The 27,165-nt window shown below is 36.7% G+C and overlaps 2 protein-coding genes, 1 long non-coding RNA gene and 1 pseudogene across 4 annotated transcripts; 3 read left to right on the top strand and 1 right to left on the bottom strand.

Moving 5' to 3' along the window:
* Positions 1–7,964: 7,964 nt before the first annotated feature.
* On the top strand, positions 7,965–10,726 carry LOC113301609. 2 transcript variants are annotated; one of them, XR_003336389.1, is made up of 6 exons: positions 7,965–8,124; positions 8,495–8,555; positions 9,433–9,543; positions 9,630–9,707; positions 9,794–9,989; positions 10,387–10,726. It is a non-coding gene; the product is annotated as an uncharacterized LOC113301609 (long non-coding RNA). The 2 variants fall into 2 exon arrangements; XR_003336391.1 differs by having other exon boundaries at positions 8,381–8,555.
* A 5,044-nt stretch (positions 10,727–15,770) lies between these two features.
* Positions 15,771–17,167, top strand: LOC113301592 (sufE-like protein 1, chloroplastic/mitochondrial). Its single transcript, XM_026550369.1, has one exon. The coding sequence runs from the start codon at positions 15,873–15,875 to the stop codon at positions 16,929–16,931; it is 1,059 nt and encodes a 352-aa protein (XP_026406154.1). The 5' UTR covers positions 15,771–15,872; the 3' UTR covers positions 16,932–17,167.
* A 440-nt stretch (positions 17,168–17,607) lies between these two features.
* On the bottom strand, positions 17,608–18,951 carry LOC113301599 (uncharacterized protein At1g08160-like). Its single transcript, XM_026550382.1, has one exon. It carries the CDS (start codon positions 18,620–18,622, stop codon positions 17,888–17,890), a length of 735 nt encoding a protein of 244 aa, XP_026406167.1. The 5' UTR covers positions 18,623–18,951; the 3' UTR covers positions 17,608–17,887.
* A 1,799-nt stretch (positions 18,952–20,750) lies between these two features.
* Positions 20,751–21,740, top strand: LOC113351057 (annotated as a pseudogene).
* The last annotated feature ends 5,425 nt before the right edge of the window (positions 21,741–27,165 follow it).

Below are 27,165 nucleotides of genomic sequence, written 5' to 3'. Positions count from 1 at the left end.
TTCCTGCTACCATTATCAGTGCATCTCCAGGAACTTCAATTAAGCGTCGGTTTGAGCTAAGTATTTTCTTCTCAATTTATTACGATTGTTGTTACTGTCTCCATTAGATTCAAGGGCCGAAACTCATTGGGTTTGTTTCTTTTGACTCAACAGAGCTGTTAATGGTCATCGTTCGAACCAGAATTGGCTAGAATGGCTGATTTAATAATTGAACAGATTCTCGGGTTTTCTTCCTGCGGAAACTCTGTTAGGAATTTCGACAAGTTTTAGTGAGACTCGAGCACTGGTTTTGGTTGCTTTGGGCCTATTTGGACCAAATAGGGATGGTGTGGTCGATGGTTCCGATTATAATGGGATGGATACTCAGATTCAAAGAAAACATGGGAGTACGTGCTGAGAAGATATTCTTCATTGAACCCGAGCAGAGTTGGTGAGATTTTCTTGCCATATTTGTTTGTGAACGAGCTGTCACAGTTAACAGAGGATGGTAAAGTGTGTAGAATCGATAAATAAGGAATGGTACGTGGAGTTTTCATACAACAGAGGATTGGAATTATTTTCGACTATTTTCTGTTATTTTTGGAAGACTGGATCGTGCTGTGAAGGAGTTGACTGGTTTTGAAACTTGTAAGAAACATACTGGAGTATGCTAGATGGAAGGAAGTGGCGTGAAAAGGAATAAAATCCCAGAATTTACAGCTGCAGACACGGAAAATATTACCGAGATAACTATCAGTACTGTGAGAAGATTTGGAGTTATTGTCGTGAGATTTTGGCACTGCTGCGATATAAATAGGTGTTGGGAAGTCAGTAGGAGACATCGAGAGTAGGGTAGAGGCGACATAGAAGAATAAGAAGCTGCAGAGCAGATTTCTCTGCTGCTGCAGAGAAGGAGAAGCCGAAGAACAATAAACTGATAAGAACTGTCGTTCTTGACCGTCACATATTCATCCCATAAACAACAACTCTTCTGCGACACCATATATTAATAGTTCTTCGTAACAGTTGTAACAGGGAGTTGTAACGACCATTAGGCATTCCAAACTTCTGGTTTATATTATTTTCCTCCATTTTCTTCTTTGTAAACACCATTTGAGCTATAAAAATATATTTTGAGCATGTTTTTTACTATGTGGAGCTAAACCTTTCTCTGGGACGATAGAGGAAGCCAAAATTCATCATGCGGTAAATTCATTTAATTCTTTATATGACTATTTGCATTGAATTAAAATTAGAAAAAGATTTTTCTTAATTAATTGTCATTTCGTTTGATGGTTTATGATTAGGATTAATTCTTTTGATATGCCATGCTTAAGATTTACAATTAATATTTTAAGAATCTACCTTAGGCAAAGAAATAGAGTCAAAATTATTATTTAATGAGCTATAATGGTTTAGAATAAATAGGTGAATCACATGAATTTGAATATTTGGTGGAATCCTAGTCCTAGTAATTCTCGAAAAATTGTTATTATTTTGTATATATTTGCTAGTTTTATAATTTAAATCTAAAAATCAATCTCATCAAGTCCGAGTGAACGACAACTCTACTTTCCACTATATAAAATTCGATCAATCTTATTTTATGTTTGTACTTGTAACACTTAGAGAGTTCATGACCCGTAAAAGTAAAATAAGAACATGTCAATGTGAAGGACGGTTCAGACACCATAGCGGAGCAAGCTGCTAGACAAAATGTGGTACCTGAAATATTATAAACAAAATTTCCAGTAGATAGAGAAAAATCCATTTTATCCTCCAAAAAAGTTGAAGAAGTTTCTTCAGGAAAATATCAAGATTGATGTGAGTATTGCTACAATTATCGAAATCAATATTTTCAGCAAGGAGCACACAACTTGATTTTTTATCTTCATTTAAATCATAGTGATCAGACATTTCATCAAGAGTTGCAGTAAGACCGTTGTTCCCAGTGTATTTTCTAAGATTTGGACACTCATTGGAAAAATTACCAAAACCTTTACACTTGAAGCACTGAGACATATCCTCATCATCAGTATCGATTGTATCCCTGTTTTTTGGAGGAACACGGTCATGAGGTTTAACTGATGATCTAGGTTTATCTCTGACAAACCATTTACTTCTCTTCAAAAAAAGATCTCTAAACTGTCTTGTGATCAGAGAAACTGAGTTATCAAGATCTTCATCTAATGAACCAGTCTCACTAGGATCATCCATAGAGTTGCCAACAAATTTACTTTTGTCAAGTAATTTTGTGTTCTTTTGTACTTCGAAAGCAATATCCTTTTCATATTTGGATGTATTTTCATGATCAAAGATCTTTACCTTCCCAACCAGAGTATTTATGGATAAAGTATTAAGGTTATTTCCTTCAATGATGGCATGTTTCTTAGAATCATATTTGGCTGGCAATGATCTGAGAATTTTCATCACAATGTCCTTTTCAGGAATAGTCTTACCCAATGCAAAAGATGCATTAACAATTTCAGACACTTTGAGATTAAACTCATCAAATGAATCTTCATCAGCCATACGAAGGTTTTCCCAATCAGAATTTAGGTTTTGAAGCCTAGCTTCCTTTTCAGAGGTATTCCATTCAAATACAATTCCTAAGATATCCTACTCATATTCAGAACGAGTGCACTAGTTACATGGTGCTGAAGAGCTGGGGTAATGGCATGAATGATATCATTTAAACCGTAAGTATTTTGCTTTGCAGGGAGAATCTCGTTAGGTACATATCTAGCAATATCCTTTGCAATATGGTAACCATTGGAGGATCATAGCCATTAACAACATAAATCCATGATTGAAAATCACGCGCTTGAAGAAAGGCACGCATAAAAATTTTCCACCATAAGTAATTTGAGCCATCGAAGACTGGTGGTACGTTTACTGAGATAACACTTCTGTCCATAGAGTCGGATTTCTACAAACACAAACTTATAAGGTCTTAAACGTGTTTGCCTGCTCTGATACCATTTGAAAAAGCGGGGGTCTAACAACCTCACCCAATGTTTCATGTAGGCAATCTGTATGGACAAACTCCAACATAATTCCAAGAGAATCAACTAGACAGTCAGACTCAATCAATGGAAATATATCCAAGAGTTGTATCTCTATTTCAGAATGTAATCATCAAATCAAACAGATAAAAATCCGTGAACCTGATTATTATGTGAAATAACTTGAACGAAACCAAAGACCAATGTTCAACTGTCAATCAATTTATATCAACAACCAAAGGTTGGATTATCAAATTGATTGAACTACGCACAACCTGTGATATTTCAATTATATAAACAAATATAATGCGGAAAAGAAATAACACAAACACCAGAAACTTTGTTAATAAGGAAACCGCAAATGCAGAAAAACCCCGGGACCTAGTCCAGATTTGAACACCACACTGAATTAAGCCTACTCCAAGTTAACTTCAGACTGGAATGTAGTTGAGACCTAACCAATCTCACACTAATCAACGTACAGTCGCGTTCCTTACGCCTCTGAATCCCAGCAGAACTCTGCGCACTTGATTCCCTTAGATGATCTCACCCACAACGAAGAGTTGCTACGACCCAAAGTCGAAGACTTGATATACCAATCTGTCTCACATAGAAAAGCCTATTGAATAGATAAATATGTCTCCTACAGAAATACCTAGAAGTTTTGTTCCGTCTTTTGATAAATCAAGGTGAACAAGAACCAATTGATATACCAAACTTATATTCCCGAAGAACAACCTAGTAATATCAATCACCTCACAATAATCTTAATCAATATTTTCAGCAAGGAGCACACAACTTGATTTTTCATCTTCATTTGAATCGTAGTGATCAGACATTTCATCAAGAGTTGCAGTAAGACCGTTGTTCCCAGTGTATTTTCTAAGATTTGGACACTCATTGGAAAAATGAGCAAAACCTTTACACTTGAAGCACTGAGACATATCCTCATCATCAGTATCGACTGTATCCCTGTTTTTTGGAGGAACACGGTCATGAGGTTTAACTAATGATATGGGCTTATCTCTGACAAACCATTTACTTCTCTTCAAAACAAGATCTCTAAATTGTCTTGTGATCAGAGAAACTGAGTTATCAAGATCTTCATCTGATGAACCAGTCTCACTAGGATCATCCATAGAGTTGCCAACACATTTACTTTTGTCAAGTAATTTTGTGTTCTTTTGTACTTCGAAAGCAATATCCTTTTCATATTTGGATGTATTTTCATGATCAAAGATCTTTACCTTCCCAACCAGAGTATTTCTGGATAAAGTATTAAGGTTTTTTCCTTCAATGAGGGCATGTTTCTTAAAATCATATTTGGCTGGCAACGATCTGAGAATTTTCATCACAATGTCCTTTTCAGGAATAGTCTTACCCAATGCAAAAGATGCATTAACAATTTCAGACACTTTGTGATTAAACTCATCAAATGAATCTTCATCAGCCATACGAAGGTTTTCCCAATCAGAATTTAGGTTTTGAAGCCTAGCTTCCTTTTCAGAGGTATTCCCTTCAAATACAGTTCCTAAGATATCCCACTCATATTCAGAACGAGTGTACTAGTTACATGGTGCTGAAGATCTGGGGTAATGGCATGAATGATATCATTTAAACCGTAAGTATTTTGCTTTGCAGGGAGAATCTCGTTAGGTACATATATAGCAATATCCTTTGCAATATGGTAACCATTGGAGGATCATAGCCATTAACAACATAAATCCATGATTGAAAATCAAGCGCTTGAAGAAAGGCACGCATAACAATTTTCCACCATAAGTAATTTGAGCCATCAAAGACTGGTGGTACGTTTACTGAGATAACACTTCTGTCCATAGAGTCGGATTTCTACAAACACAAACTTATAAGGTCTTAAACGTGTTTGCCTGCTCTGATACCATTTGAAAAAGCGGGGGTCTAACAACCTCACCCAATGTTTCATGTAGGCAATCTGTATGGACAAACTCCAACATAATTCCAAGAGAATCAACTAGACAGTCAGACTCAATCAATGGAAATATATCCAAGAGTTATATCTCTATTTCAGAATGTAATCATCAAATCAAACATATAGAAGTCCGTGAGCCTGATTATTATGTGAAACAACTTGAACGAAACCAAAGACCAATGTTCAACTGTCAATCAATTTATATCAACAACCAAAGGTTGGATTATCAAATTGATTGTGATATTTCAATTATATAAACAAATATAATGCGAAAAATAAATAACACAAACACCAGAAACTTTGTTAACGAGGAAACCGCAAATGCAGAAAAACCCCGGGACCTAGTCCAGATTTGAACACCACACTGAATTAAGCCTACTCCAAGTTAAATTCAGACTGGAATGTAGTTGAGCCCTAACCAATGTCACACTAATCAACGTACAGTCGCGTTCCTTCCGCCCCTGAATCCCAGCAGAACTCTGCGCACTTGATTCCCTTAGATGATCTCACCCACAACTAAGAGTTGCTACGACCCAAAGTCGAAGACTTGATATACCAATCTGTCTCACATAGAAAAGCCTATTGAATAGATAAATATGTCTCCTACAGAAATACCTAGAAGTTTTGTTCCGTCTTTTGATAAATCAAGGTGAACAAGAACCAATTGATATACCAGACTTATATTCCCGAAGAACAACCTAGTAATATCAATCACCTCACAATAATCTTAATCGTATGGTAGCGAAATAAGATATTGTGGAATCACAAACGATGAGACGAAGATGTTTGTGACTACTTTTTATCTTGCCTATCGGAGATTAAATCTCGAGCAAATCTTAGAGAAGATAATACTCAATACGATAGAAAACAACAAGATCAGAACACGCAACTAGAGAGAAAATAGTTGGGTCTGGCTTCACAATCCCAATGAAGTCTTCAAGTCGTTAGCCTACAGGGTTTTGGAAAAAAACTCAAGGTTAAAGGAGAATCGACTCTAGTCGCAACTAGTATCACACAGGAGGTGTGTGGATTAGGTTTCCTAGTTGCTAGAGTTCTCCCTTATATAATCTTCAAATCAGGGTTTGCAATCAATGTTACCTTGGTAACAAAGAATTCAATATTCACCGTTAGATGAAAACCTGACTAGACTTAAGCTAATATCTTTCAACCGTTAGATCGAACTTAGCTTGTTGCATACAAACGAAAATGGCTTCATTTAGATATGAGTAACCGTACCTAAACGTGTATACCTTGTTGGCTCAACAATAGTTAATCGAAGTTAGCCATATGAACACTTCATATCAACCTTATTCATCGTAACCATAACTAGTTCAAATGACTCAAATGAAACTAGTTCTAGAGTTTTTCAAATGTTTATATTCTCATAGAAGTACACAAGACGCAATTGAAGCAAAATCGATTTTGATTCACTCGAATCAATTCATGAACATTATAGCCACGGTTTGCAAAAGATTGCATTCCTTAATATATAAATGTATTAGTTCATGAACAAACCGATTTTAGAACATAACCTACTCCAGTACGCGAACAGGTACGCATACCTAAGTGGCCGGACTGAGTTTAGGTTCACCAATATGCGAACGGGTACGCACACCTTCCAAACTCAGTTGAATTTCCGGACATGAACTTTACGCCAGTACGCATACGGGTATGCATACTAAGTCCCAGAATTTCATAAAACCAACCAGTACGCATACGGGTATGCATACTATGATTCCCGGACTTGGAATAACTTGCAACAGTTAGCATATAAGTACGCATACTGTGCTATATCCAATCATGGTTATTAGTCCTAAACTCTCATTTCAATCATTGTAACATTCTTAGAAGACGACAATAGCTGTCTCACACAAACTATTAGCTTCGAAGCAATTTCAAGTAATCGAATGATCAATACGAAACATTCTGAGTCTACGTCAAATGAGTGTCTCACACAAATCACGTAAGATGTTATCAGACGATTTTCACATAATCATCTTTTGACTTTCGCCAAGAATATAAGATGAACTTGGTCAAAGCGAAAGCTTACCAACAGAAATATGTAAGCTAGTTAAACTCAACTCGAAATATCAAATGTGTATAATCGAAGTCTATATAGCTATACAACATTTGCCTCAAATAGGAGATAGAGTAGGTATACTTTTGAGTGATAAATGAGTTCAAGTCTCCACATACCTTTTGTTGATGAAGTTCCACAAGCTCCCCTTATTAGTTCTTCGTCTTCAATTGATAAACGCCGTGAAGTCTAATGCTCAACTACACTTTTTATCCTAATCTAAGACTTAGCTATGAGTAGACTAGAAATCAAGACTTATAATTTTGGGAACTAAACTTGACAAACAAGCTTGAGATAGCAACGCTTGCAAGTTCGACCGAGCAGTGCTCTAACAAAGAGTGTTGCCTAAATATAGTCTAATAATTATGTTTTAATTTCTTAATTGTCAACTTAATTTTCCAAGTAGAAGTTTTAATACTAGTTTTAAGTGAATTTATTTTCCTAAGTAGAACTTTTTAATGTTTTTCTTACTCTATTAGTTAATATTAAAATGTAAATCTAATTAAAATATAAGACTGAATTAAGAATGAAATATAAGCTTAATTTTCAGCAATAAGAAAGCTTCGGATGGAAGTTTACCTTAACACAGAAAATCCTAGATTACATGGTTTTTCGGACACTTGGGACGTGGGAAAAAGGACAAATCTCATTTATAGCAAAATAGTTTACAGTTAGGATTTGTGGAATAATTTTTATCTTATAAACAACAGAGCTAATTTGTAGATTTATTTGGTTTATATTTTCCCAATTAACCTCCCGTAAACTTCCCCCGTAGATAGATTAACCTTTTAGATGCCGCTGATTATTATAGATCTAGCGGTTTACATCTAGGACTGGAAATAAGTTAGGATCCGTATGAAAGTGAGTATGCTTATCAAAGCCACTTTTATTTTAGACCTTCGATAAAAGTGATCTTACGGCCGGCTCGTCAAATCTAGAAACTACTCAAGTCAACACTTGGAAAATAACGGCCTCCATATTCTCCTCCTTTGTGTGTCTATCAAAGATCTCTCTCATGAACTCTATCTACTCTATTATTCTGATTTTCTTGTTCTCATATCATTAAAAATATTGAAGTGGAGAAACTATGGAGAGATCGAGACGCGAAAACAGTAAGGATTTTTCTGATTTGATATGACCTTCTTAGTTCTTTTATTAATGAAATACTGATTAGATTTAGGGTTTTTTTTGTATGAGATTCTTCTTCTTTTCTATAACTGATTCAGATTTAGGATTTTTAGTTTTTTTTTTTTGAGTATTTATAAGAAGATATAACCCCCAAAATCAAGACTTTGCTGATATAACCCTTGTTTGATTGAAATTTTGTGAATCGTTGTTGATTTGAAATGGTGATAAATGTTCTGGCAGGATTAGGAGATTTGGGAAGTTGGGTTCTTCAGGAATTTAAATTTGAAACAAGAAAAGGTGTTCTAACCTCACGAATTTGTCTCATTCTAATAATTATCATGTTTGCTGTTTCAGGAAGAGGATTGAAGAAGATATGCAGGACCAAATGAAAAGCTTGATTAATTGAAATCTAGCAGTATGAATTCTGTCTATTTTCTGCTGAATAGTTTATTTTCCTTGCCTGTACGAATTGAAAGTTCATGATTAATTTAGAAATAAATAGATATTTGTAAGTGATGCTGATGCTTTTGTCCAAAGAACTTATCACTGGTTTAAAGAATATAATATTGTTAATCGTCAGAACTGAGCCAGTCACTTCATATTAGGTTCTTAATCTCTATGAGATATCAATCTAAGAGAAGACACTAATATTGGTGCTCTTATTTTTCTTTCTTGGTAGTGTATTCTTGAACTGCTATAGAATTCTTTCGTTGTGTATGCTATTATGTGCATCCCTTAGTTTTAGTTTTTACACCCATACTGGTTGTCGTACCTATTAACTTTGTATGAATGTTATAATGAAAATAACTACGCCTTTTTTGCAATTAGCCATGAAGTCCCCGTGTCTGTCTCTATATCATAACTCTAGAAAGTGGTTGAATTTCCCTAATACTCTTTAGTGGTGTTAATCGTTCGGAGGATTATTGATGAGTTCATGTATTTTTTTTTAGTTTTTTATTTTAATTATTGACGAGTGTTATACGGATCTACAATTTTTTGGTAGCTAAGTTTGATCTTCATCTTAATGAACCGTACCAAATAGCAATTTATAGTTATGTATTTGATGCCAAATGGCTACATTTGGTTTCATGGGATTAGAGTCGGATGCCATTGGTATCTGGCGGATCTTTTTGCATCCAGTGTCTTATATAACCTGTGTATGAATTTATATTTCTTTTTTCATTTGGGTAGTAGTCTATGTTATCAGACCATGACTGTTGTTGTTGCCGCCCGTTATTAATAGTCTACTAGATTTTAAGATGGAAGTACTTGTTTGTATGTTATTGCAACAGAAAAATAAATGCCCAACTGGACCGGTGGAGAACCCTGTATTGTGTTTTCCTACACATGTCTACAAGGATGTCCCAGATCCATTACATGCTAAAACTGCAGTAAAAGAAGTAGTAAGTACTGTTAGTTTTTGAAGCTTCACACATAACTAATTGGTCGTATACTTTAAACTTATCAATGATATTTTGATATTGTGTAGGAAAATTTCAAGGAGGTATCTGAAAGCTATCCTAGCTCATCAATACAGAAGCATTTGGATTCTGATGTTGTTACAACGGTCGGTAGAAGTGAATTTTTCTATTATTATTTACTATCACAAGTAATTTACTAATTTTGCTGAAATTTTTGTTACTATTCTAATAGGTCTTTAGATGTTATCAAATGACCTATATACGTGAAATGGCTATCAAGGTATCGAAGACAGAAATGTTTTCTTCTGCAGCTCGTTGGGAACGTTTATTGGTAAATTGAAAAATCAAGGTGTTAGCAGCAAGAACTAACGTTCTTAAGGCAGGCTGGCAGGAAAACATCACGACCCTCCATTAGTGCTCCACAACAGGTAATTGGTAGTTCCTAGCGCTTGTTGGAGTATATCCCCCCTATGTTTCACGTCTTTCACTGCCATTCTTGTGATATTACATCATATTTGTTTGTACTTTTCCAACCGTGTTACTTTTCTGGTGACACTATGGCTAGCTAGTTTCTCGACTTCTTCCATAGGCTTATATACTCCTATCTAGATTTTATACTCCTTTCTCGACTTTATCAACTATAATTTCCATACTGTTTTCTGGATTTTATACTTCTATCTAGACTACTGTCTTGGATTTCTATATTTTGTTTGTATCTGTTTTTTGCTATGCTTTGTTTTGGTCATACTGCTGGTGCGCGCATTTCATATTTTGTTTACATTGGATGATTTCTGAGCCAAGTTTTTTTCTTTTATTCGTGGACAGGATCTAGTGGTTGGATGCGTCTTGAGAAATTTACAGAAGAAAACAGTTGCGTCTGGACGTGTTAATTTCAATGCACCACCAAGTGATGAACGTTATGAAATCCTTATTGTTGAACTCATCAATACCAATATGGAGCTGTGTTGGAGATGGATGACTTGGAGATATATTTCCCGTTGAGATGATTGAATGGACACAAAAATATGTAACTCGTGTATTTGGAAGTTAATCATGCTGTTTTGATTTTTTTTCTCTTCATCATTGTTTCGAACATGAAGCAGCTTTTGTTGAACTTGAGATGTTTGAGTTGTGAAATTGTTAATTAAATTCAAGTTAATATTAATAGATTGTGTTGCACTTGTTAACAAAAATCTAGTTATTGACTTGTTTCAAGTATTAAGTCGCTCAGCTGTGGGTCGAATCGGATTGGGTGAAACTGACTTAGCGAATTAGATTGTGCTGGGTACAAACGAATCTTAAAACCACAATTTGTACATGCTTAGTCAGTCGTAATAATTGGACAAAAAAAATCGGTTGTTCTTTTATGACAAAAACTATCTGTCCTATAAGAAATAGTACACCAAAAATATAACACACTTTCGGACGGATAGAATGTGTCCTATTAAGCTGTTTTCGACTGATTATGTCTGTCCTAAAATCCGTGTTTTGGACGGGTGAACATGGCATGTTTTCGACTGATTATGTCTGTCCTAAAATCCGTGTTTTGGACATATTCGGTGAACATGGCATGAAGGAGAAAGGAAGAGAATCTCGCACCACAAGATCAATCCAATCCTTTCCTGCTCGTTTACCAGATTCATACCTCTGATACCAATAGGGATTGCTATAATCTCGGCTATTTGAAGGAAGACTGAAAAAGCGAGGGTACCCAAATATACCTCAAGCTAAAACTTTTCCTACCTATAAATCCTTTCTCCGAAAGTGTTTGTCCATGGACTGAGTCGAGACAATACAACTAATCGGTTCACACTTCGTGTGATTGTCTATGGATACGAGATCGAGACAATACAACAACGAAGTATGTTTACTTGATAAGAGGTTCGGACTTAACCAAACATAATAGGATTACTATCAAGTAAAATAGGAATTAATGTTTGTGTAATTTACTTTAAATTATAATAACAAACAATTATAATTGCGAAAAATAAAAGTAAATGACATAACAAGATTTTGTTAACAAGGAAACCGCAAATGCAGAAAAACCCCGAGACCTTGTCCAGAATTGAATACTCTCAGGATTAAGCCACTATACAAAATTAAACCAACTTCGTATAGTTGAGACCAAGCAACTAAACCTATAGTTCACCTAGTTCCGTCTGTATTCCCACGCCTCCAACTTATGAATAAGTCACGTACTTGGAACAATTCCTTTGGTTCGTATTCCAAACAGTAAAGGAACAACAAATCTGTTTGGTAGCAACTCTCTTCAACCAAGTGATATGAGTTCGACAAAGGCTCTTCTGTTTATCTCAATAAACTCCTTCGTCAGGTTCTTAGATCTATCTTATTCTCAACTACCAAAGGTAATTGTTAATATTTTGCAATAAATACTTTTAATCACAAAGAATTGTATTGATGCCGATCTACACAACTAATCAATCTAATCTACCACAAGGATAAACCGATTATAGTTGGATCCTCTATACCGAAACAAATATTGTGCACACCAAAGATTATGAACCCCAAATCAGAAATCTTCAATATCTTCTTTGTCTTCAAATCTTCTTAGATCTTCAATAAACACCTGCACACAACAACTTGAATCTCTTGTGATCAATCACGCACAGAACGGAGTCTGTTAACAATGGATTATCACAAGACGTCTTTAGATCTACAAACAGTCTAAAGATCCCCGTCGAAACTTCGATCTAGTTTGAGTGAATCTTATATCAGACGAGAAGATTCTCAAGCATAAACAAACTAGTTGCAATCAAATTTCAACCACCGTTAGTCAATCAAATCAATCGAAAACAAAAGATAAACCACAATTATCTAGTTTCCCACCAACAGTACTAATAGAGCTTCTCAATCACAAATAAGACTTTAAACTGAGCGGCCGTAAGAGATTTCGCCTAATTAGGTTACTCTCCTCTCCGAACATGCGGCTTCACCAGTAACAACACAACCGAGGAAGTTTGCTGTCACGAAGGATTAGTTTGCTAGAAATGCAAACTTCAAGTATTTATAGGCAAGGAAGTTTGGATACCAAGGAATTTCCAAAACCGAAAATATTCTCAAGATATGCAATATATTTCAAATTTGGTTTCCATAATTCCTGGAAATGCTCTGTCCAAAATAATGACCGAAAATATCTTTGGAAAGTCTTTAACTAGTAAATGCACATTACTAATTCTCATTTTCCTAAAATAAAATTAAAAAACCTTAAATAAAAGATTTTTAACTTATTTATGTTTCGATCCTGGGATTTTCTTCCTTTAGCTATTAAGGAATAACTTTGAACAATTAAAGATAAGCGTTACTGCACATGTTCAAAGTATGTCAACATTATTACTTTGTAAGTCCCCTTTCATACTTACAACCTTCAAACCGATTTGCCACACTTCCAAACAAGTTTAGAATTGGTTCACCTGACTTTCAAGAACTATGTGATTGATCAAGAACACTCAATCACAAATCATGGGTGTAACGGTTCTACCAAGACAAGTTTTGGTTCTACCTCCATGTGAGTACTGTGCATAGTCACACTAGCTTTCCAAAATTCGGTTGACTAGGTACTAGGATCGGTTCCCCACATATATATGGTATCTAACTTGTATGTGTTGCACATGTCCATAATATTGGTTCCCCTTTTCCTAAAAACGTGTTGCACATGTCCATAGGATTGGTTCCCCTTTCTGCTAAAAACTTGCCGCACCTCATACAAGGATCGATTCCCCTTTGTGATGTGTTTCACCTCTTACTAGGATCGGTTCCCCTTTACCCATAGTCGGTCATACACAAAATCACAAACTTGATCATACCATCTCAGGTGATTACTTAAGATCAGGGTCACTAATAAAAGTCATACCAATACATAAGTCAGGCCTTTGTGAATAGTTTTACCAAGAACACAAACAAGTCATGAGCGGTTATACTAATCACACATATTGGTTGTTCACAAGATATGCAATGAATAACAATGCCAATAACGCCTAGCGATTTCCTTTTCGATTCATAAAACAAGTTTATGAACTTACTTCCTTAAAACACATGTAGAACATTGTTTCCTAGGATGAAATCCTCACCTCATACCCATACATAATCATAATAGCATTCAAATGATTATGTCGATGTCTTATCTACAAAGTTTAATGGTTAAGCAATAAACCTCGTATTGTATTCCTTAATACTATGTCTATCTAGAGTGTTCATGCTTCGCAGTTTTGTTTTCAATATGCACGACTTGAAAGATACGTTAGGGAATGAAACAGTTCAAGTCAAATATCACCAACCTCAAGTGGAAGGATGATGTTGTCGTTGTAGCTTCTTACTTCTTCACTTCTTCAAGTCTTCACAATACTTGTAATGTATCATATCCTAATACTTTCAAGCTAACCTATACGAAGTTGACTCTAGTACATAATCAAACGACTCTTAAAATGAGTTTTGATTCACTAAAATATGACAAACAAACTTGACATACCAACGCTTGGTGGGTTCAACCGAGCTATGCTCTAACAAATACGACTTTCCCTCAAATAAAAGTGGGTTGAGAATACATAATTTTTTGAGCGAGCAAATAAGCGCACGTCGGCTAGAGTTGCAAGCATCACAAGATTAGATGTTCCGGATGAGTTGCTTGGTTGTAAGGCATTCCCAGAATCCCCTTTATGTAAATGGTATAACACACCCATCTCATCTGGGACATGAAGAGCAAAGGCAACGAAATAACAATCTGAATCTGGTCCACTGGTACAACACAATACAAGGTTTCCATTAGAGATTCCATCGGTAGGGAAGCCTCCTACGGAATATTGTGCCTATTGGGTTTGAACTAGGTAGCACCCCAACCGCTAGTAGCTAAAGGGGGTCTCTTGTTGTTGTATCCAGGTATTCAAGGGGGTGGCAAAAAAGAGACATCTCTTTCGGGCTTTAGAACCTCTTCCGGAAGAACGAATTAGGACGGTCTGATTCTTTGGATTCCGGAGAAGATTCTGGATAGAGGCTTTTTCAAACGCAAGAACAGACCAGTGACTAGGTGGCTTGTCTAATGGGTGGTCCTTCTAACAGAAGATGCAACTTGGATTCACGCAGAGGCCGGCTACCCTAATTTCAACGCCTGAGGTCATCATTCCCAGGAATAGTACACAATAAAGCAACTCTTCCACGAGGACCTGCCCATTCTTCCCTTTAAGGACCACCAACATATGTCGAGGAACTAGTACACTTCTGATCTGAACGATCTAGACCTTCTCAGCCAAGAAAACCAGGCCTAAGACACTTTTCCATTGGACCAAGACTATTTCCACACGATCCGACTAAAGATTTTGATTCCAGTAGGGACATCAATGACCATGGTAGATGCCATTAAAAGTCATTTTTACAAGACATAAAACTAGACAATAATACTTTAAAATATAGACTTTAAAAATAGAAACCTGGGACAATATTCTTCATCTTGTTTATCTTCTTCATTTCACATAACTTCCAATCAATGCGCCCATGAACTGAGTTTCCTTTGTTTATCTTCTTCTTTGATGCCTTGCCTTGATTTTCTTTGCCTTGAACTCTTCTTTGCCTTTTCTTAGCCGCAAGTTTGAGTTGGTTAATATCCAAAACTTGAAGACTTCGTTGCTATTCACCTATTTCTTTAGAACTATCACATATCTTCTTAACAACACCTTCATGTACTACTCCAGAAAAGTCAAGATGTGTTGCCGAATCAAGTTGGGCTTGAAACTTTGCTATTTGAGAAATTTTGGAAAAAAAGATAGATTGAGAAAGAAAGAAATAGAGAAAATTTTTGTATAAAAATTTAGTTTGAGAATTACCTATTTATATGCGAGAAAGAACTAGCCGTTGGCGTTGGTCATTAGATCGAATGATATGAACATTATATCCAGCGATGGAATCTTTATCGCTGGCGCTATTGACAATATCGCTTGCTAGGAGTTCCATTGCTCAACTCTTTTACCATAGTAGCACAACTCACTTACCACTCCACCCGGTATGTTAAAAAGAATACTTTAACATGGTACATAGAAATAGGCCTTATGCGGCATAGATAGGGTGTAATCATCAAAATCAAGGCACGTGAGCCTGTAGCTCACAGCACACCTTGGAGTCTTGGACCCTTCTTACAGATATAGCCCAGCACCGAGTGGTACTCGAGCTCTACTGTGCCGATATAGGACGTCGGAGGTATCCACACCCAAAAGTCCCCCAACAATCCCCCCTGTCCCCTCTCTCTCTCTCTCCAAAGTCTCTGAGTTCAGTTCCGTTTCCTCAGCCAAAACCTAGTTTCAATCATGTCGATCTCTTCTTCCTTTCGAATATTACCCCCCAAAATCCCCCTCCTTCTCCAACCAAAATTCCCAATTCTTAAAACCCTAATAGTCCAATCAGCAAAATTCCCCACCAATTTATCTCTCTATTCATCAATCTCAATCCAGAAACTACCCACCACAAAACTTTCATCATCACCATCTTCAAATACTTCCACTTCTCTTCAACCCATTGAAGAACTTCCACAAAACCTCCAAGATATCATAAAACTTTTCCAAACAGTAGAAGAACCAAAGAAAAAGTATGAACAGCTCTTATTCTATGGAAAAAAGCTTACACCATTAGATAAAAGATACAAAACAGAAGAAAATAAAGTTAAAGGTTGTGTTTCGCAAGTGTGGGTGAGAGCTTATTTAGATTCAAGCAAAGAGAACGTATTATTTGAAGCTGATTCTGATTCAGTTCTTACTAAAGGTCTTGCTGCTTTACTTATTCAAGGTCTTTCTGGTTTACCAGTTCCTCAGATTTTGAAAGTTACTCCTGATTTTGTTACTTTACTTGGTCTTAACCAGAGTCTTACTCCTTCTAGAAACAATGGGTTCTTGAATATGTTGAGATTAATGCAGAATAAAGCTTTACAGTTGTACATAGAATCTCAAAAACAAGAGAGCAGCAGTTCTGTAAATAGTGCTGAATTGGGTAGTGAAAATCAGATGGAGAACAGCGAAATTGAGGTTGAGGAGTTGAAGACTGAACAAGTGGGAAGTGAAGACAAGACAAATGGGAGTGTGGGTTTGAAGAGTAGAGGAGAAAGAATAAAGGAGAAATTGGCAAAAGAACTTGCTCCTGTTGAATTGGAGATTGAAGATATTTCTTATCAGCATGCTGGTCATGCTGGTGTTAGAGGGAATGCTAATGGTGAGACACATTTTAATGTTAGAGTTGTATCTAAGGAGTTCGATGGCAAGAGTTTGGTGAAACGGCATCGACTTGTTTATGATCTTTTGCAAGAGGAGTTGCAAAGTGGCTTGCACGCATTATCAATTGTTGCAAAAACACCAGCTGAAGTTAGTGGCAAATGAAATGGAAAAACACAAAAAAGGTTCTATTTTTAATGTTCTCCATATCTAATAATTTATTATACTCGACTTACAAATATGATACATTTTGAACAATTATATTTTGAATGCGAAAGTGAGTTATAAGTAATTTTCTTGCTAATTTGTGTGTCATTTGCTTTTTTATTGATTACTATGTTTGGTTCTGTAAGTGTTGTTCATTATTCACAGTCAATAAGCTTTTGCTTTAGTTCCGACCAGTTTTACAATGTTAATATTGTCATATTTTGCTTTTGTTTAAAGATTCCTAGACAACTTAAATCTTTTTGACTAAAGAATAGATATTGGAACAAACACTTCAGTGTTAGTTATAAAGAGTAGTATATCGATAAAACAACCTTAATGTCCTTTCCTATGGGTAATTGAATTTGAGTTTCTAAAGTAGTTAGCATCAATTATCCTGTGAATGTTTACTAGTTGAACACATATTACCAGTCAGGGTCTTTTAGCTACTCAGTGAAAGGTGCAAACTCCTAGCAGCTCTGAAAGAACAAAAGAGTTCATATTCAAACTTAACAATTTTTTACTCCCTTACGGCAGTCCTACAAATAAAGTTCTGTCTGATAGTTGCCTTAAGCATGTAATGGAGAAGGAAATGTTTAGACTTTAGATTGTACTATATGTGTTGGACTAGTTGGTGTTTCTTGGATGTTTCACATTCGATCATTAACAATATTGTAAATCAAATACAAGAAGAAACTGAATATCTATCATTAGCTGTTATGTTGAAAGTATGGTTTAAAAGACCCTCTTGCCACTTGATTATCAGAACCCATATGATATATAAAATTAACAATCTTCTCTACAAGGTTTCGGCCTGCATGTAATGTGCGAATTCTTTCATGTTTAAATCCCCAAAGATGAAAGAGAAGAAGAATATATGATCAATTAGAAGAAACAAGAACATAATCTGTACCATATCATCTCTTCGTTCTGCAACTACGAGCAATAAGAACACCAGTTGGAGGTCCAGTCATCTCAAGCAGGCATCTTCCGTGTAACCAGTAAGAAAAATGGGTGAGACCCAAACTAGCTCTAACTCGGAATGTCCCTCTAATGTTATACTGAACTCTGTTTGTCTGGACTTGGTTTCTCAGCTCTGTGGATAAATTCAGAGGCAGGTAAACCTCACTTGATATCATGTGAATCGCCTCCAGTCTCGCTTCTCCTTTTCTTTGAGTGAAAGGTTTCAGAGATCGAGTTGCAAGAAGCCTGTCATGGAAGTACAGCTCTATGTCCAAGTATTCAAACCTTATATCAATATTCCTGTTTGGATTCGAGAAGTTGGCTAGGAAGGTGAAGTCACCGTTGAAATACTCTGGCGAATCGAGGTAAATGCTGTTCAGGCTTACTGCAGTGGCGTCAAACAGCGGGTGTTTTGGTTTAACAGCAAGGAAGATGATCAAGATGACAATTCCGGTCACAATTAGGATAATACTGAAAATGATGCATAAAAAGGCACCACACCAGATGATTGGGTTGGTACGTCGTGGTCGGAGTAAGATAGGTTTATGTGATTTCCTGACATTGGGCTCTGAAACTGGAATTTGTTGTTGATGGTGGGGGTGAGGATAATTCATGGTCTCTTTAGATAGGATAATTTGATTAAGAGCAGAAGGTTTGCTTTGCTTGTGAGCAGGAGGAAGGGGAAGCATCTTAGAAGAAGTGAAGTTACGAAGAAAAACCTCTGAAGCAAGGAATGAGGCTATGAAATATGTAATTTTCAAATGAGTTAAAAGAAACAAAGTGGGCCAAAAAGCCCAAGAAAAGAGAGAAAGAAAGAAGCTTTTGTTTGGGAAAGAGGGAAGTTATGGGACCAACCAATCACCAAGTTTCATTTTGAGATTTGGAAGCCGAAGAGAGTGAAAGTTGGGTTTGAATTGCTTTGCTTTTGGCATTTCCAAACTGTTGAAGTAAGTCTTTGAATATAGAATTGCACATGTTGATTCTGGCCAGTGGCCATGCTTGGGGAGTGATATTTCTTAATTTATCTTAAGGTGGGACTGGAAGTCTGGTTAGTCTAGCGGCTAGCCAGTTACTCGTCAATAATTTTTTTTGTAAATTTGATACGCGAAAGCCGGATCCAGACCCCTATCCAAACCCAGCCAGTTGGACTGACCCCACTGCTAGCAGCGCCGGTCCTGAGGCAAGGTCAACCAAAGTTGACTTTGGGGCAGCAACACAACAGGGTAGGGGTGTAAATTTTGACCGGCAGCCCGAGGCCCAGTACCGTCCGCCTTGTCCCATGAAAGCCCATGAGTGACCGTGCCCCTTTACGGGTTGGCCCGCCCTAGCCCATTTAAATAAGAGGGCGGGCACAGGCCACAATTCAAATTTTCTTGCCCGGCCCAATACCCTCCCTATTATCCCGTCAATGCTACCCGCCAGTGTTATCCATTTACCTAGCCTAAGTAACTGTTCCAATTTTGTTTTATCCTAGAATATACTTGGTACATATACTTAATACAGTCAACCCTCATAGTTTTCATATGTATTTCTAAACTTTTATTCCATAAGAGTCTAATTTTGTTAACCATATAGAGAAAATATTGAGCAAAATCTAAGGCACTTTCCTTTTCTGATGATTCAATTCAGGAAAAATTATAGGAAGTTTAGTTTATCTTATTCCCATCTCAATTCTCGTATTTGATTATTAATTTTAAATAAAAAATTGCGTATTATTACTACTTTCTTTTTATTTTTAACAATATATTTGTATAATATATATTTGTTTGTAATATTCAAGGCCCTTTCGGCCCTACCCGTCCGAGTCCAAATTACAAAACAGGCTTGGATAGGCCATGGGTACTTACTATAGGTAAATAACCCTGCCCGCCCGGCCCTTTTAATTTCATGGATAAGAGATGTTCCGGCCCCCCTATACCGTCCCATTTAATAAATAGGCCGGGCTGCCCGGCCCGGCCCAATTTACACCCCCACAACAGGGGCAGCAAATATAGTTTTTGGTCCAGGGGGTTTTGTGCTAAAATGAAAATATGGAGGCCTAAATCGTGATTACACAAAATAAAAGGATATATTCCTAGTAGATTTAGGGGCATATTGAAAATATGTAATTACTTTAATAGCTTATTGCTAATTATATAATAAGTCTTATATATTACAGAGAATGAAAGACTAAAGTCTCTTTCGTCTGTCTCTCTGGAAAAAAAACTTCATCTCCTTTGTGGTTCTTAGTTCTTTCCCTACACCATCAGTATGATAATCCACTTGATTCACCATCTCCACGGTAAGCAAAATTAAACCCCCAATTCAATCATGAGAATAGATTTGCTTGCTGTTTTTGTTTGTTGAGCATTTTTCTTTTATTTGGATCAATTGCAGGTATGATTCCGAAAAGAAAAGGGCAATATTTTTTGGTTTGCTTTGGTGCAGAAAAATGTCAGGGTCGGTCCTGACTGTCAGACCCAACACCGCTAAACCCACTATTCAACTAATCTACTACAAACCTTTACGGCGCGGCGGGGATTGAACCCCTGGCTCGTCAATAATAATGTGCGCAAAAACTATCCACCAAGGCTCTCAATATTACTCCTAGTTTCTTCATCTTCTCTTCTCCTTCTTGAGGAAGGTGATAAGTTTTGTACTATTAATTACACTGGAAATAAATTTTATTAATATGGGAAATTCTGCACTTTGACTAGAAGTAGAAAAGACACTTAATTTGGATATACATATATACCGCTGCCTGCCACACCCAATAACTTGGTAGACACATCTAGGCTGGAAAAGAAGAAGAACAGTTGCCACTCGAAGATCTAACAAATGGGCAACATTATCTCAAACATTCTTGCTTGTTTAGGTCTTCACAATGCTAGGCACAAGTTAATGTATGGGGAGAATGAGAAAAACATTCAAGAGAGAACAATATCTAATGACGAACATGAAGCCCAGAAGTAGCAGCACTGACGCAGAAAGAAGATAATCCATTGGAAAGTAGTAGTACTACCGAAAGATGGATAACACATTATAGCAGTTCCCAAAAGATACTACTTGTTGGGGAGGGGGATTTCTCATTCTCAGTTGTTTAGCTAGAGCTTTTGGCTCTGCTGCCAATATGGTTGCTACCTCTTTGGATTCCGCAGGTGATTCTTTTTCTTCTTTTTGTATTGAGAGCGTATATGTGAACATATATACTGTGTTTTTTATAATCTACAGAAACACTATGGAGAAGGTTACCCAATTCTGAAACCAACATTGATGACCTTCTGGAACTAGGATGCTTGATTCTGCATGAAGTTGACGTCCATGATATGGCATCATCATATGCGGAATTACAGAATATGAAGTTTGACCGCATCATTTTCAACTTTCCTCATGCAGGCCATTTCCACAAGTTACGTGAAGAAGATGAAGATTTAATCATGTAAGTATCAACTATCAGTAACAACTTGTCAATGTTTACATACACATGAATGTCCAAGTCTTGCTGATTATAATAATTCATTCTCCTCAATCTGTCTATTGTCAATAAATGCCTGTGCTTACAGAATGCACAAGTCACTCTTATTGGAATTTTTCATGAGCTCAAGTAAGATGCTGAGGGAACACGGTGAAGTGCACGTTGCGCTCAGGGATGACCATCCATACAATATATGGGGAGCGGAGAAACTAGCAAAGAGAGCTGGTCTGCATTTGATTGAAAAAGTGGAGTTCCAACAGGCTGCCTATCCAGGATACATCAACAGGAGAGGCAGTAGCATAAAATGTAATTGGTCTTGGAAACTGCCCAAAGACCTTCAAATTCTCTCGTAAATTACCTTAAGCGTATTGAACCATAGAGATGATATGGCAGTTATATTAGAGACACAACTGTCTACATGTATCAATGATGCAGGGCATACTACAATTTCAGAAGATTCCGCTTAGAGGTTTGGCTTCCATGGTTTCCTAATTTCAGTCTTTCTTATTTTTAGGATTCTTTTGGATTTCCTTTTAGTTTTCTGTTTCCTAGTTTAGTTATTCTTCAAGCCTATATAAAGGCTAGATTAAGTCTTGTAAGAGCTATCTATTACTCAATCAAATTATTAAACACAAAACTTATTTTTCTCTTCTTGCTTGAATTCTCTTCTCTTCTTTCTTATAGCAATCTAGCATTGCTTTCTTTTACCTTGTTCCACATTAGTTGGTATCAGAGCTTAGTTTTAGGTTTTCATCCTATAACTTGATCCTTTACATCGCTTCCGCAACACCTTTCAGTCCTTTTTTAGTTCCTTTTCGTATACAAAAAAAAAATAAATAAAAAAAAATATGACTGCTCAACCAGTTACTCTAGCAGCAATCGAAGCTCTCATCAAATCTCATACCGAGATTTTGGCAAAACACATTACTGAAGCTCTTGAGAAGTCCATGGAGGGAAAATTAGGGTTAAGAGATACCAAGCTTGAAACCATGCAGAATCAACTTTTGAAGGTTGCAAAACATATCAATCTAGATTTGGATATGCCTGAGCTTGTAGACTTAGAAGGAAAAAACTAAAGAAGATAACTTCAGTTTTTACAGAATGATGAAGTATCTGAAGATGTATTGCGTACTTCAAACATTAAGAAACCGTATGAAGGTTTCATAGGTCATTCAAAGAAGAAGATAGTTTCTCCTACACTTGACAGTGATGATAAAGATGAACGTGAGAACGATCTAGAGAAGAATTGGATTGAAGAACGACGTTTAAAAACTGGTCACAACCCTTACAGTTCTTTACCAGAATATAAACTAAAAGCTGATATTCCCAACTTCTCTGGAAATTTTCGTATTGAAGAACTAACTGATTGGTTCTTTGAGGTAGAAGCTTTTTTCGAATTCATGGAAGTCCCTGAAGATTCTAAGGTTAAACTTGTGACAAACAAACTCAAAGGAGGAGCTGCAGCTTGGTGGGATAAGATCTGTGATGATCGTAGAAACGCTAACAAACCGAAAATACGTACTTGGAAACGTATGAAAACTTTGATCAGGGATAAGTTCTTACCTAGAGACTTTATGCAGCAACTTTTCATCAAATTACAAAACATTCAGCAGGGGGCACGAACTGTTGAAGAATATGTGTCAGATTTTTATAATTTGGTCGCACGAAATCAACTCAAAGAATCCGAAGAACAGTTAGTTGCAAGATTCATTGAGGGAATGAATAGATTAATACAAAATGGTATGACTCATTCAGTTTTTACTATGGTCGAAGCTGTGCAGCAAGCTATTAAGATAGAAAATCGTCTTATTCGTCCTTCTAGGATTTATCCATCCAGACAAGGGCGTTATCAAAATACTTACAGGGGTACCAATTCATCTCAAAACTTTTCTCCAGATACTGTTTTGAATATTCCCAGGCCTCCTTATGATGATGTTAGCCATTCACATCGACAACCTAGCCATATTGTGCCTTATACTCCACCTCTGGCTACACCTATCTTAGCCAATCCAGTTGATCTTCAGCCGGGTCAGCAGTCTCACTCTCTGCAACCAACTCCTCTTACTACAGGGAATCGGTTTCATAACAGGCAACGACAATTTCCACCGCAACAGCGAGCTAATAATGCTTATACAAAATTTCGTGGAGATAAGTGCAATAAATGTCAGCAATCGGGGCACACTTCTAGTGATTGTCGGAAATTCAATGCTTTGATTGGTGAATCTCAGTTCATTAATGAAGTCACTGGTGGGCTTAATGAGTTCGAAGATGAAGACTCACCTGGTGATGACGACGAGTTTGTTGGGATGATTCGTCCCTTATTTCTTACTCAACAATGCAAGTCTCAGAGACACAGTATTTTTAAATCAAGATGTTATATTGGGGGTAAAATCTGCAAGATGATAATTGATAGTGGCAGTGTGGATAATTATATTGCTGATCACGTAGTTAAGAAGCTTGAACTACCAGTAACTTCTCATCCAGAACCTTACACTGTAGGATGGGTTAATGCCTCTAGCACACAGAAGATTACTCTTCAGTGTTATGTGTCATTCTATTTTGAGGGTTATGAAGACACAGTTCTATGTGATGTCATTAATATGACGGCAACCCATCTTCTTCTTGGCAGACCTTGGCAGTACGATCTTCACGCGGTTCACAATGGATTCAACAATACTTACACTTTTGTTCATAATGGGAAAACCAAGGTTCTTAGTCCATCCAATTCCACTTCAAACTCTTGCGCGCAGACTGATGCTGTCGTAGCCACTGTTATTCGTTCTTTGCACCCACAACATTCTTTACATTCCCACGAAGATTCTAAGCCTATGATTGAGTTGTCTGCAAAGGTGAAGCCCTTATTATTTCAATATAATGTTTTATTTCCAGATGAACTACCAACTGCATTACCTCCTTTACGGAATATTCAACACTGCATCGATTTTATTCTTGGAGCCTCTTTACCAAACCAAGCACACTATCGCTTGAGTCCTACTGAGCATGAGATATTACAGGGAAAGGTAAATGATTTGCTTACAAAGGGTTTGATACTACCTAGCAACAGTCCTTGTGCCAGTCCTGCCTTCTTGATTAGTAAAAAAGACAATGGATGGAGGATGTGTATCGATTGCAGAGCATTAAATCGCATCACCATTCCTTATAGATTTCCGATCCCGCGTATTGATGATATGATTGATTTACTGTCGGGCTCTATTATTTTTACTAAGTTGGATTTACGCAGTGGTTACCACCAAATACGCATTCGAGGTGGAGATGAGTGCAAAACAACATTCAAGACACGTGAAGGTTTATATTAATGGCTGGTCATGCCATTTGGGTTATCTAATGCACCTAGTACTTTTATGCGACTTATGAATCAGGTTCTCCAACCCTTTCTCAGTAAATTTGTTATTGTCTATTTTGATGACATACTAATTTTTAGTCGCAGTGAGCCAGAACACCTCCAACATCTTTCACAAGTGTTTCAAGTTCTTGTTGACAACTCTTTATATGTTAATTTGAAGAAGTGTACCTTCATGGCTTCTTCAGTAACATTTTTGGGATATGTGATTTCTACTGATGGTATTCATGTCGATCCTTCTAAAGTTCAAGCAATTGAAGATTGGCCAGTTCCTACTTCTATTCGTGATGTTCGTAGTTTTCATGGTTTGGCTTCTTTCTATCGAAGATTTGTGAAGAACTTTAGCTCTATTTCTGCACCTTTGACTGACTGTCTCAAGAAGGAGAAGTTTGAGTGGACGGAAGCAATGGATAAAAGCTTTATTCTTCTTAAAGAAAAGCTTTGTACGACACCAATTCTTGCACTTCCGAATTTCATCAAGCCTTTTGAAATAGATTGTGATGCATCTGTTGTTGGTATTGGTGCAGTATTATCACAGGAGGGTCATCCAATTGCATATTACAGTGAGAAGAATTCAAATGCACAAAAGAAATGGTCTACATATGAATTAGAGTTATTGGCTCTTGTTCAATCTCTTAAGCAGTGGCATACTTATCTTATACATAGGGAATTTGTTGTCAACACTGACAACCATGCTTTGAAGTTTTTGAATACTTCTGCTAAAGTTAACAGAATGCATGATCGATGGCTTTCCACACTCAACAAATACACTTTCTCCGTGAGACATAAAAGTGGCAAATTGAATCAAGTTGATGATGCCTTAAGTAGAAGAAGTCATCTATTAACTACAATTCGTAATGAGAGTTATGCATTTGACTATATCAAAGACATTTATCCAGAAGATGAAGATTTTGGCAAACTATGGGATCAATGCAGTTCTCAAACTCATGGGGTTGATGATTTTCTTATACAAGAAGGTTTTCTTTTTAAAGGGAATCAATTATGTATTCCTCAAGGGTCTTTACGTTTACATCTTATGCGAGAATTACATGGCAGTGGTCTTGGTGGTCATTTTGGGAGAGATAAAACCATTGCCCTGATTGAAGAAAGATATTTCTGGCCATCTTTGAAACGTGATGTACAAAAGTTCGTACAAAAATGCATGGTCTGTCAGAGAGAAAAGGGTACAATTCAAAATACCGGGTTGTATACTCCTTTACCAGTTCCTGATGCACCTTGGGTTGATATAAGTATGGATTTTATACTTGGTTTACCTCGTACTGCTAGAGGTAATGATTCTGTTATGGTCGTAGTTGATCGTTACTCTAAAATGGCTCACTTCGTAGCTTGTAAGAAATCAACTGACGCTTCTAATGTTGCTTCTTTGTTCTTTAAAGAAGTAGTAAGATTGCATGGGGTTCCAAAGTCTATCACTTCTGACAGAGATACCAAATTTTTGAGTTATTTCTGGAAAAGTTTATGGATGCGCTTAGGCACAGTTCTACAATTCAGCACAACTTCACATCCGCAAACTGATGGACAGACTGAGGTTGTTAATAGATCACTTGGGAATTTGATTAGAGCTAAGTTCCTGGATAATAGTAAGCAGTGGGATGTGTTATTGCCACATATGGAATTCGCTTTCAACACTTCTGTGAATCGTTCTACTGGGAAAACTCCATTTGAGATTGTGTACTCTAAAGTACCTAATCATACTCTTGATTTGGTAGCCTTACCCACCACACAGAGTACAAACACTGCAGCCGACTCTTTTGTAGACAAAGCAACTGAATTACATAATGAAGTAAAATCTAAACTGGAGAAGTCCAATTCTAAATATAAAGAGGATGCTGATAAACACAAGAGGTTTAAAACCTTCAAGGAAGGGGAGCTCGTGATGATACATCTAAGAAAAGAGAGATTTCCAGTGGGTACTTATAACAAAACCAAGATGAAGAAATATGGTCCTTTCAAGGTTTTAAAGAAGATCAATGATAATGCTTATGTTATTGATCTACCAAATGATTGGAATATCTCCAACACATTTAATGTTCAAGAGATTTTTACGTTTCATGGTGACAATGAACTTCTGGTTTGTTTGGACAACTCGAGGACGAGCTTTACTCTAGAAGGGGGGACTGATGCAGGGCATACTACAATTCCAGAAGATTCCGCTTAGAGGTTTGGCTTCCATGGTTTCCTAGTTTCAGTCTTTCTTATTTTTAGGATTCTTTTAGATTTCCTTTTAGTTTTCTGTTTCCTAGTTTAGTTATTCTTCAAGTCTATATAAAGGCTAGATTAAGTCTTGTAAGAGCTATCTATTACTCAATCAAATTATTAAACACAAAACTTATCTTTCTCTTCTTGCTTGAATTCTCTTCTCTTCTTGCTTATAGCAATCTAGTATTGCTTTCTTT

Source organism: Papaver somniferum, chromosome 1 (genome assembly GCF_003573695.1).
Source record: "Papaver somniferum cultivar HN1 chromosome 1, ASM357369v1, whole genome shotgun sequence".
Taxonomy (NCBI): Eukaryota; Viridiplantae; Streptophyta; class Magnoliopsida; order Ranunculales; family Papaveraceae; genus Papaver; species Papaver somniferum.
The sequence above is the reverse complement of the archived record's forward strand: the minus strand, read 5'-3'. Positions and strand labels throughout refer to the sequence as shown.

Excerpts from the sequence above, each read along its gene's own strand:
- LOC113301592 (XM_026550369.1), top strand. The coding sequence starts at position 15,873 with ATGTCGATCTCTTCTTCCTTTCGAATATTACCCCCCAAAATCCCCCTC.
- LOC113301599 (XM_026550382.1), bottom strand. The coding sequence starts at position 18,622 with ATGCTTCCCCTTCCTCCTGCTCACAAGCAAAGCAAACCTTCTGCTCTT.